Source organism: Sinocyclocheilus grahami, unplaced genomic scaffold, assembly GCF_001515645.1.
Source record: "Sinocyclocheilus grahami isolate Dianchi unplaced genomic scaffold, SAMN03320097.WGS_v1.1 scaffold1717.1, whole genome shotgun sequence".
Classification (NCBI taxonomy): domain Eukaryota; kingdom Metazoa; phylum Chordata; class Actinopteri; order Cypriniformes; family Cyprinidae; genus Sinocyclocheilus; species Sinocyclocheilus grahami.
The window spans coordinates 5251-16185 of record NW_015506896.1 but is presented as its reverse complement, the minus strand read 5'-3'; the positions used below and the strand labels follow the sequence as shown (position 1 = coordinate 16185).

The 10935-nt window shown below is 41.1% G+C and overlaps 2 protein-coding genes across 2 annotated transcripts in view; both read left to right on the top strand.

The window, feature by feature from the left end:
* Positions 1–1456: 1456 nt before the first annotated feature.
* LOC107572209 (delta(14)-sterol reductase) lies at positions 1457–5973 on the top strand. Its single transcript, XM_016258632.1, has 6 exons — positions 1457–1730; positions 3963–4525; positions 4646–4814; positions 5163–5243; positions 5377–5499; positions 5582–5973. The coding sequence occupies exons 1-6, from the start codon at positions 1529–1531 to the stop codon at positions 5740–5742; spliced, it is 1299 nt and encodes a 432-aa protein (XP_016114118.1). The 5' UTR covers positions 1457–1528; the 3' UTR covers positions 5743–5973.
* Positions 5974–7678: 1705 nt separating this feature from the next.
* Positions 7679–10935, top strand: part of LOC107572204 (histone H3.3-like) — a 7753-nt gene continuing 4496 nt past the window's right edge. The window contains exons 1-3 of the mRNA XM_016258628.1: positions 7679–7770; positions 8632–8775; positions 8847–9047. Of these exons, the coding sequence (XP_016114114.1) occupies positions 8648–8775; positions 8847–9047 (329 nt within the window). The 5' untranslated portion in view covers positions 7679–7770; positions 8632–8647. The remainder of the gene's footprint in view (positions 7771–8631; positions 8776–8846; positions 9048–10935) is intronic.

Genomic DNA, 10935 nt, shown 5'->3' with positions numbered 1-10935 from the left:
CGAGATATAAACTCCGAATTACAAAAAAAAGTTAAAGTTGCGAGATATAAACTCAGAATTACAAAAAAAGTTAAAGTTGCGAGATATAAACTCAGAATTACAAAAAAAGTTAAAGTTGCGAGATATAAACTCAGAATTACAAAAAAAGTTAAAGTTGCGAGATATAAACTCAGAATTACAAAAAAAGTTAAAGTTGCGAGATATAAACTCAGAATTACAAAAAAAGTTAAAGTTGCGAGATATAAACTCCGAATTACAAAAAAAGTTAGTTACGAGATATAAACTCCGAATTACAAAAAAAAGTTAAAGTTGCGAGATATAAACTCAGAATTACAAAAAAAGTTAGTTACGAGATATAAACAGAATTACAAAAAAAAAGTTAAAATTGCGAGATATAAACTCAGAATTCCCTAAAACGTCAAAATTGCGAGAGATAAACCAAGAATTCCGGAAAAAAGTTAAAATTGCAGGATATAAACTCAGAACTCTCAAAAAAGTCAAAGTTGCGAGAGAGATAAACCAAGAATTCTGGAAAAAATTGCAAGATATAAACTAAGAATTCCAGAAATAAAAAGTTTAAGTTGCGAGATATAAAATCTGAATTCCGAAAAAAGTAAAAATTGCTACAAGTAACCTCAGAATTACAAAAAAGTCAATTCTGAGGAAAAAAAGTCGCAATAACCTTTTTTTTAATTCCGTGACGGAAATTAGCTTCCATACAAGTCGGATGTAATGGAAGGGAGAAACTTCTCTGTCATTTAAGCAGCACATTTTACTATTGTAGCACGGAGTAGGCGCTATTCCTTACACCTGCTATGCCTCTTGCTAAATTTTGCACATTTACAGGTTGATTTTAGCTCGCTGGAGGGACCATTTTCAAGAAGTCGGGATCACCGAGAGCCAATGTGAAGTGTGTTTTTAAGGTTTTGTCATGCAGACTTCTCAAAAGGACAATGTCAGATCATTTCTAGTGACGTCTGTCAATCGGTTAGATTCTTGCCATTAAGCAAATCAGTGCAAACCTGCATTAACAAACATTTCTGACTGCTCCTGTAGAGAAGAAAACAAAATCAATGGATATCACATATACCGTCAGTCAGTACAGTTCAAATTGTCACCAAAACCAGTTTCTCAAGCAAGTTCTGCAATGTTTTGAGTTTCTTTGGTGATCCTGACAATGAACTTGCACGTTAAGGATGGATTATTTTCTCGCAAGCTCCTATTTAACGCATCTAAATACTCAAACCAACTGGGACAGCATTAAAATTGTTGGAGAAGTTTGTGACGAGCCATATTTGAGGACACTGAGTCTTTCTAGAAGTCTGCGAGGAGGAATAACACTACGCAAACTGGTCTTTTAGGTGATTGTACTGGTTTAAATGTGGTTTGGTTGCTTTAGTGATCCCGTTGTGTTTGTGTGTGTTTTGTGTGTGTGTGTGTGTGTGTGTGTGTGTGTGTGTGTGTGTGTGTGTGTGTGTGTGTATCAGACCTGTCTCTGGTGTGTGTTTTGTTGGGCATCTCTCTCATAATGATGCTGGATGGCTGCCGGTCCTCCTCTGAGTCGTGGGTTCTGCTGGGTTCTGCTGGAACCCTGATCTGGGACTGGACGTCTGTGTGCGTGGTGCTGTTATTCACTGTCCTGCAGGTGGCGCTCTATTATCTACCTGTGGGACCGGTGACAGAAGGCAAGATGGGCTGCGATGGAAAGCGTTTGAAATACAAACTCAATGGTAAGAGAAAATCCCATCTTCAGACCTCAAGCCTTTAATCAAATCAATATGGCAAGCAGAATGGGAAGCATCTCAAAATAACAAATTATTTGAAAGGAGTCCTGTGGTGGGAAAAATATGCATCTACCCTTGTAATTCCAGACATGATCAAATTGTGTATTCAAGGTATTGTAGAGGCCATACTAGAAGAAATCATGAGGGTTTTTTTTAAACACTCTTTATTGGCGTCAATGTTTCCATGACAAAACTTTAACATTCATTGAACCTTTCCATTTCACAAAAGGTTCTTTATTGTGGAAAATGGTTCTTTGGATTATTCATATGTGTCCCTGCAGCACAAAAGCAGTGTTGAGTCGCTGGGGGATATTTGTAGCAATAGCCAACAATACATTGTATGGGTCACAATTATACATTTCTCTTTTATGCCAAAAATCATTAGGATATTAAGTAAAGATCATGTTCCATGAAGATATTTTGTAAGTCTCCTACCGTAAATATATCAAAACTTAATGTTTGATTAGTAATATGCATTGCTAAGAACTTCATTTGAACAACTTTAAAGATGATTTTCTCAATATTTAGATTTTTTTGCACCCTCAGATTCCAGATTTTCAAATAGTTGTATCTCAGCCAAATATTGTCCGATTATAACAAACCATACATCAATGGAAAGATTATTTATTCAACTTTCAGATGATACATAAATCTTGATTTAAAAAAATTGACACTTAAGTCTGGTTTTGTGCTCCAGGGTCACAAATGTTCTTCACACTAAGAAAACCATTTTCTTTTCAGAGCTGTACACTGAAAGGTTCTTTGGGGAACCCAGAATGGTTCTTCTATGACATCATTGCAAAAACCTCCTTGTAGAACCTTTATTTTTAAGAGTGACTGGTGAAGAACCACCAAAATGTCCAGTGTAGCACTACATGTGTTTGGTCTCCAATTCTTAACGGCACGAAACAAGTTTTGAAGGACTTGTAAGACAAACCTAAGAAGACTTTTACCATTTTTATCACAAGTGCATTTAAAGAATCTTTTATAGAATTGTATATATGCCAAATATAAGCATGCCACATTTTCAATGTCATGAGACAACTATTTTTATTAGAATAAACTTTAAATAATTATTTTGTAAGATGGACCAAGAAACACTTTTTCAACAAAATTTTTTAGTCTTTTTTTTCCAAGTAGAATTTTATAAATGTTTTGTATTTATTGTACTTTTTTGTATTAAAAAGTGTTTCTTGTATTGTTTGTTTAATGTCGAATCTGTATCTGCCATATAATAACTAATAAAGCTGATATGGCAACAGATTTAAATATATCTAACTAAGCAACAATAAGAGATTGGGCACAAATATTAAGACAATAACCTTTCGACATGTTTTCTTTCAGGATGTTTTTGTTTGATCTGAGAGATCACTGAATCAACGATGAACTGACTTTAGCTGAGTGTTTACTATTGTCCTCCTGCATTATCGACACACTATTATCCTGTTTAACACTGTAAAGCTGCTTTGACACAATCTGTATCGTATAAAGCGCTATAGGAATAAAGGTGACTTGACTCATTTTGTAAGATGGACTCACAGAATTGTTTAGCCTTTTTTATAAAGCGGAGAGTTCCGGTGCTTGGCTCTGATTGGCTGAGCCGCGTTCGAAGCTGTTGTAAATGACGCTACAAAGTAACACACACCTTTGTTTACGTTTGTGTGTTGCTCGGCAACCACTTTGTAGCAACCACAACTGTTTCTGAGGAGCTACATTGTTTGGTGGAAGAATACTGTGTTTATTAATATCATTACACTTTATTTGCTCTGCTTTATTTTGTGAAACCTTACTACGTATATGGAATAGCTGTTTTATAAAAGCAGTAACCCCCGTGAAGCCGTGGTTTACAGTGAATTTATAACAGCTAAGGGGTTTAACGCCGCTTCACGTCGTACCTTACAACGCCCCTTAGCTGTTATAAACTCACTGTAAACCACAGCTTCACAATGGCAATGTTTGCATTTATGGTTGAGTATTGAGTGTGTATCTAGCCTATGAAGTTGATGTGGCAGTACATTTAAATGCAATCAACCAACGGTAAGAGACTGGGCACAGATATTAAGACAGTAGCCCGTTCCAGATGTGTTCTTTCAGGGTTTTTGTGTTCACTGAGCTCTGGGTTGATCTGAGATGAGTTCTGTGAAAGTGCTGATGGCGACACGAGCATCTTCTTTGCAGGTCTGCATGCGTTTCTCCTGACTGTGGTTCTGATGCTGGTTCTGTGGTTCGCTGGCGTTCTGCGGGCCGGTGCTGGGACGGTCAGGATCTTCTCTCTGGTGAGCGCAGCCATGGCCGTCTCTCTGATCTTCAGCCTCGCGCTGTTCCTGTGTCCAATCAGAACACCGTCCTCCGCACATGTGACCTACAACACGGGTATGACCCCTCAACTCCTCCCTGTCTATCCACAGCGCCTGAGGTCAGAGGTCATGTGTGTGTTTGTGTTGCACAGCAAAGCCCCTGCTGAAGTTTGTTCTGGGTCACAGTATGGATCCTCGTCTGGGCCTCATCGACATCAAGCACTTCGTGATGGTCAGGGTTGGGTTTATCGGCTGGGTGAGTCTGAGGAAATCATGATTCTGCGTTGGTCAAATGAACGCTCACTGATGTCTGTGTCGGTCCTGCAGGCCGTGATGGATCTGAATTATCTCCTGACTGCTGTAGAGATGAAGAACTCGTCTCTCGCTCTGCTGCTCGTCATCGTCTTCCAGCTCATTTACATACTGGACTTCCTCGTCGATGAGGTCCGCCGGAATAACTGTTTTTTATCAGTAGCAGTATTGTTTGTAGTTCATGTGGTTTGTTATTCACTTTAACAGAACAGGTAATGAATTGTATTTCTGGTGTCTGATGTGTTTGGACAGGGCTCTGTGCTGACGACCAAAGAGTTCACAGACGAGCCGATTGGGTTCATCATGATTTTGGGCGAGTTTATCTGGATCCCTTTCTTCTCCAGTCTGCCTGCTTACTTCCTGCTTCAGAGACCCAATCACATCCACTTCCTGTCTGCCGTCCCCATCTGTCTGCTCTTCGGTGACCTCACATAATAGAATATAACATCCATCTCATTAACTTGGTCTTGATTTCCAGTACAAATATCTAAGCTTTCTTAAATCAAGCTACAATTTTTACAAAAATGAACTAATTAAATATCACCATACCTACCCAGCTGATTAATAATAGATGTTATGTTTAAATATGCACATGGGGTATTGTCTTTTGATCAGTTTTTCAGAAAGCAAGACTCAATATCTATGTTCAAGTAAATGATGCGTTTCAAATGTTTGGCATTTGTAAGATCATGTTTCACACATTCAAGTAGACGATGCAAATCTTTGTGATGCAGTGATTGTTGTAATTCTCAGTGTTGTTTATTAACAGCTGCTGGCTTCCTGATGTATTACCTGTCTAACGAGCAGAAAGATGGTTTCCGCAGAAATCCCAGTGATCCGGCCTACGCTCGTATGTGACCTCTTCTCATCCTCATTCTGCTTGCTCTTATGTCTTCCGCTGTTAACACACCAGGTCATTTGAACTTTGATTCGGCTTAAAGCTGAATGCAGGTCCATGCTGATGATCTCAGTCTCTCTCAAAGGTCTGAACACAATCCGCAGCCCGGCGGGAAGCAGTCTGCTGGTGTCCGGATGGTTCGGATGGGTCCGACACCCCAATTACTCAGGAGACATCCTGATGATGTTTGCCTGGTGTCTGCCATGCGGTACGGTTTAAAAGAGTGGAACGCATTCAGATCGGTTTTACGGTTTAGTGCATGAGTAATTGAGCTAGTTTGTGTCCTGCAGGGTTCACCAGTGTTTTGCCGTACTTGCCGGCGCTACAGTGCTTTCATTTATTGAGGCAACGAGCCAATGAGATCGAAGAATCCTGTCTGAAGAAGCACAGAGACGCCTGGCGGGAGTACTGTCGACGAGTGCCGTACAAACTGCTGCCTTGCGTGTACTGAGCATCTCTCATCTGTGTGTTTACATGAACCGCCCAAAGCATTGCTCTCGTGAGGAGTTGTTACTCCTAGCTGTGTGGATCCCATGATTTGAACTACTAGTACACAGCCAAACGTCATTCAGTTCATTGATTTAACCCGTGACATTTAGTTTTGTTTGTAGAAATCATGTATTAAGGTTGATTCAGAGAGATTAAATAAACAATTTTTTCAGTGTAATGTCACATTTAATTTCCTTGTTTTAAAAAAAAACAAGAACAACTTGATAGCGGATTGATTTATATTTATATTGGGTGTCAAACATAATTATGTGCAATGTGCTTGTTAATGCTGTATTGCATATACAACACGTGCTGCCGCGGTGTAATTATAGATGTGATTACAGAAATTAATTCTGAGGTGGTTACAAAGCAACAACATTAATGTGCACAATGAGTGTATTTAATTAGGCTATTTATAACTTAAAATTGTACAATTTTAACTACAAGTTTGAATTAATCATAAAGCTGCACTGCAAACACACCTGAAGTATTCTGAAGTATTCTACATTTGGAAAATGTTTAGTTTTGATGTTAATTGGGAAAAAACTAAACAGAAAAACTAAATGTATTTAATCATTGTTGTTGTCGTGTTTACAGAATGTACAAATTGCAATGTTTTGAACGGCAGGACCCACTTTTGTACCTTCTTCTTGCTGAACTACAGTAATATTTTGAGCCTCTTTCCAGTTAATAAGAAAGCTTTAAAAACACTTGAAATATTTGACTTTGAAGTGATTTATTTCGACTTTTCTCCTTTGTTTTAACAGCCACTTTCTATGTTTATAAGATGTTCTCAATAAAAATAGCCTAAATATATCAAAACTAGTCTTTGTCCTTTAGTCCAAGTGATTGAGCTCTTTATATCTGAAACATTTCCCAGAATAAAATGTAAATACGAACACTGTAATCTAACATAATTAGCCATGCTGTACAATCAGCAGCATGTAAATATCACAGACTGCATAGAAATCTATCGCCAAAGTCAACATTAAAGTAGTTATTAAAAAGGTGCATATCCATAAGTCTGAGTTCTGACTGGCTTTTATATAGCAGTACAGTGACAATAAAGACAGGAGAATAGTGCGTTTAATGTAACAAGCTGCTCTGGATTCGGAAGAGGATGTTGTGCTGGGAGTCAGAAAGCGGAGACGCGGGTTGCCAGGTTTGCACAACAAAAACCCTCCCAACTGCTCAAAACTAGTCTTTTTTCGATGGGGGTCCTCCGGTAAACAATCGCGTTCCGGGTGGAGGGGAGTTTTTTTCGCGTTGTTCCTCTAGTAAAATTCGCATTCCAGTGGCTAAATATCACGTTATTGGGGACGCTCCAACAGTGTTAAAGAAGCCCATTTCCGCGTGAAAACCCCGGACCTGGCAACACTGACGGTGGCTGATGGGAGACTATCGCAGGGGTGCCAAGGGGAGGGGTTAACTAGTCTTTTTTCGATGGGGGTCCTCCGGTAAACAATCGCGTTCCGGGTGGAGGGGAGTTTTTTTCGCGTTGTTCCTCTAGTAAAATTCGCATTCCAGTGGCTAAATATCACGTTATTGGGGACGCTCCAACAGTGTTAAAGAAGCCCATTTCCGCGTGAAAACCCCGGACCTGGCAACACTGACGGTGGCTGATGGGAGACTATCGCAGGGTTGCCAAGTGTAGGGTTTTCACGCGGAAATGCGCTTCTCGCCGCGGGTAGTTTTTCATGTCCGAGGGTTGAAGCGACCCCAATAATGGGATATTTAGCCACTGAAATGTAAATTTTACCGGAGGAACAGGGCAAAAAAAACGTGTATTGTGTAACGTGTATCCCCCGGAACGAGATATTAGCCGGGGGAGCCCCGCCCCCTCGAAACGCCACTGGGTTAGCTCTGAGCAAATGGGCGGGTTTTGTTGTGAAAACCTGGCAACCCTGACTATCAGCCATTTCACCTCAAACTCTCTTCAAGCAGCAAAACCCCGCCGCAGCGGAACAAAACCTCCCGAAACACCGGACAGGTGAGTCCGCGCCCGGTTACCGGTAACCGGTGACATTCAGCTCGGTGATGAATAGGAGTATCGCGCTGAAATCGCTATTAAAGCGTCTCGAGCTGCAATAACGCGCTTTTTTCCGCTTCCCTTCGATGAGATAAGCTCATTCTCGCGCTTTCGCTCGCAGTAGTTTTCTCAAACGCTTGCTGAAAGTGTGCGCCACCGCTGAACGTGCTCGGTAACGCGTTAGACACCGCGTCGCGTCGGCTCTGCTGTTTTGTGTCTTCGCTCACTTTTCGAGCAGCCATTATGTCATCAGCCCGAGGGGCGGGGCTGGACGGGCACACTGAGCGCTGATTGGCGCGGCGTGCGTGAAGCCACGCCCCAACCGCTTGTAAATGGGCGGAGAATGTGTTGATTGACTGGCGTCACTGAAACCGTGGAAACCCCGTGCATGATAATGATGTAAATAATCAATGTACTGTTTAAACACGTTCGCACTTTTGAGATTTTGTGTCGATATATTATTTGATGCTAAAATAACTACATTTACAACAGTTTAAATAATTACATTTGATAAAAAATAAAAAATAAAATCTAATTTAATTTAGATAAAAAAGCAAAATAAATTGAATAAAATAAATAACATTTGATTTATTGGACTAATATTGAATGATATTAGTTTGAATAATCAATAATATATGAATAACTGAATAAACAAAAACATTTAAACTAAATTATTAAAATAAAAAACAAATACCTCTAATGTAACAATACTATAGAAAATATTTAGAAGCGTTTTATATTTTTAGGATGGGGCCCCTTATATAAGGATGATCATGTTTGGGGTCCAAATAAGTGTGTAATGTTGTGTGTGTTGTGTTTGAGGTGAGCGTGTGTCAGGATGGCCCGCACGAAGCAGACCGCCCGTAAATCCACCGGAGGAAAAGCTCCTCGTAAGCAGCTGGCGACTAAAGCGGCCCGTAAGAGTGCGCCCTCTACTGGCGGAGTCAAGAAGCCCCATCGCTACAGGTACTGAGCCGCGAGTGGTGTCTGGTCTGGAGCCGCGGGACGAGCGCTGACGGCTCTGTGTGTGTCTGTAGGCCCGGGACCGTGGCTCTGCGTGAGATCCGCCGCTACCAGAAGTCCACCGAGCTGCTGATCCGCAAGCTTCCCTTCCAGCGTCTGGTGCGAGAGATCGCTCAGGACTTCAAGACCGACCTGCGCTTCCAGAGCGCCGCCATCGGAGCGCTGCAGGTCAGTCCTGCTCAGGGCTATTATAGTGAACCAGTAAACTGCGTTTAGCTGATCACAAATACTGTAAAAACAGGGAAATATTATTAGAATGTTTCTGTGTGAATCTCTGTTAAACTGTAATGTATTTCTGTGATGTGCAGCTGTATTTTCAGCATCATTCCTCCAGTCTTCAGTGTCACATGATCTTCAGAAATCAGTATAATATGCTGATCTGCTGCTCCAGAAACATTTCTGATTATTATCAGTTATTAAACAGTTCTGTGTGTGTGTGTGTGTGTGTGTGTGTGTCTGTGTGTCTGTCTGTCTGTCTGTGTGTGTCTGTCTGTCTGTCTGTCTGTGTGTGTGTCTCTGTCTGTCTGTGTGTGTCTGTCTCTGTGTGTCTGAGTGTGTGTGTGTGTTTGTCTGTCTGTCTGTCTGTCTGTGTGTGTGTGTGTGTGTGTCTGTGTGTCTGTCTGTCTGTCTGTGTGTGTCTGTCTGTCTGTCTGTCTGTGTGTGTGTCTCTGTCTGTCTGTGTGTGTCTGTCTCTGTGTGTCTGAGTGTGTGTGTGTGTTTGTCTGTCTGTCTGTCTGTCTGTGTGTGTGTGTGTGTGTGTCTGTGTGTCTGTCTGTCTGTCTGTGTGTGTCTGTCTGTCTGTCTGTCTGTGTGTGTGTCTCTGTCTGTCTGTGTGTGTCTGTCTCTGTGTGTCTGAGTGTGTGTGTGTGTTTGTCTGTCTGTCTGTCTGTCTGTGTGTGTGTGTGTGTGTGTCTGTGTGTCTGTCTGTCTGTCTGTGTGTGTCTGTCTGTCTGTCTGTCTGTGTGTGTGTCTCTGTCTGTCTGTGTGTGTCTGTCTCTGTGTGTCTGAGTGTGTGTGTGTGTCTGTCTGTCTGTCTGTCTGTGTGTGTGTGTGTGTGTGTGTGTCTGTGTCTCTCTCTGTCTCTGTCTGTCTGTGTGTGTGTGTGTGTGTGTGTGTCTGTGTCTCTCTCTGTCTCTGTCTGTCTGTGTGTGTGTGTGTGTGTGTGTGTCTGTGTCTCTCTCTGTCTCTGTCTGTCTGTGTGTGTGTGTGTGTGTGTGTGTCTGTGTCTCTCTCTGTCTCTGTCTGTCTGTGTGTGTGTGTGTGTGTGTGTGTCTGTGTCTCTCTCTGTCTCTGTCTGTCTGTGTGTGTGTGTGTGTGTGTGTGTCTGTGTCTCTCTCTGTCTCTGTCTGTCTGTGTGTGTGTGTGTGTGTGTGTGTCTGTGTCTCTCTCTGTCTCTGTCTGTCTGTGTGTGTGTGTGTGTGTGTGTGTGTGTGTGTGTGTGTGTACTCTCAGATGAGCTCTTGTGTCGTGTCGTCGTGTGATTTAAAGCACAAGAGTTCAAGCCCTCAGGGTGATTAATTAAGGACTCCAGGCACTAATCAACACGTCCTGTTCCTGAATGAAAGAAATGGACGTTAAATCTGAAACTGAATCGGGTGCTAAACGGCTCTCTGGAAGAGCCAGAATCATCATGAAACACTTTTGTTTCTTGAAATATGTTTTGTATGTGTATTGTTTGAGTGCTTTATAACGATTATCTTTATTTTCCTGAGATATGATTTCAGTGATGCGTTCTGGGATTGGCGGGGGTTCTGCTGAGTCTGGTGTTTTTGATGAGCATATGCAGCCACAGACTGTATTTTATACCATTTGATAGCTTCTTCACGAGTTGTTTCGGTAGACGCTCACTCAGGTTTTTCTACACTCGTTCATGGTTTTATCACAAGATGATTATGTTTGCTTTGTTTTTGTATGTGTGTAAGTCTAAAAAGCTAATCTTTGTACGACACGAATACAGAATTAGACAATAAATTGTTGAACTGTTATTGAGTCTGTTTTGTGGAAATATTTCACCTCCAGTATCGTTATCGTTAACAGTGTAATTATGGGATGTTTAAAATATATATATATATATATATATATATATATATAATAAAATTAAAG

Coding starts and splice junctions, on each gene's coding strand:
- LOC107572209 (XM_016258632.1), top strand. CDS start 1,529: ATGATGCTGGATGGCTGCCGGTCCTCCTCTGAGTCGTGGGTTCTGCTG. Junction 1,731..3,962: donor TTTGAAATACAAACTCAATG/GTAAGAGAAAAT, acceptor TCTTCTTTGCAG/GTCTGCATGCGTTTCTCCTG. Junction 4,815..5,162: donor CCCCATCTGTCTGCTCTTCG/GTGACCTCACAT, acceptor GTTTATTAACAG/CTGCTGGCTTCCTGATGTAT.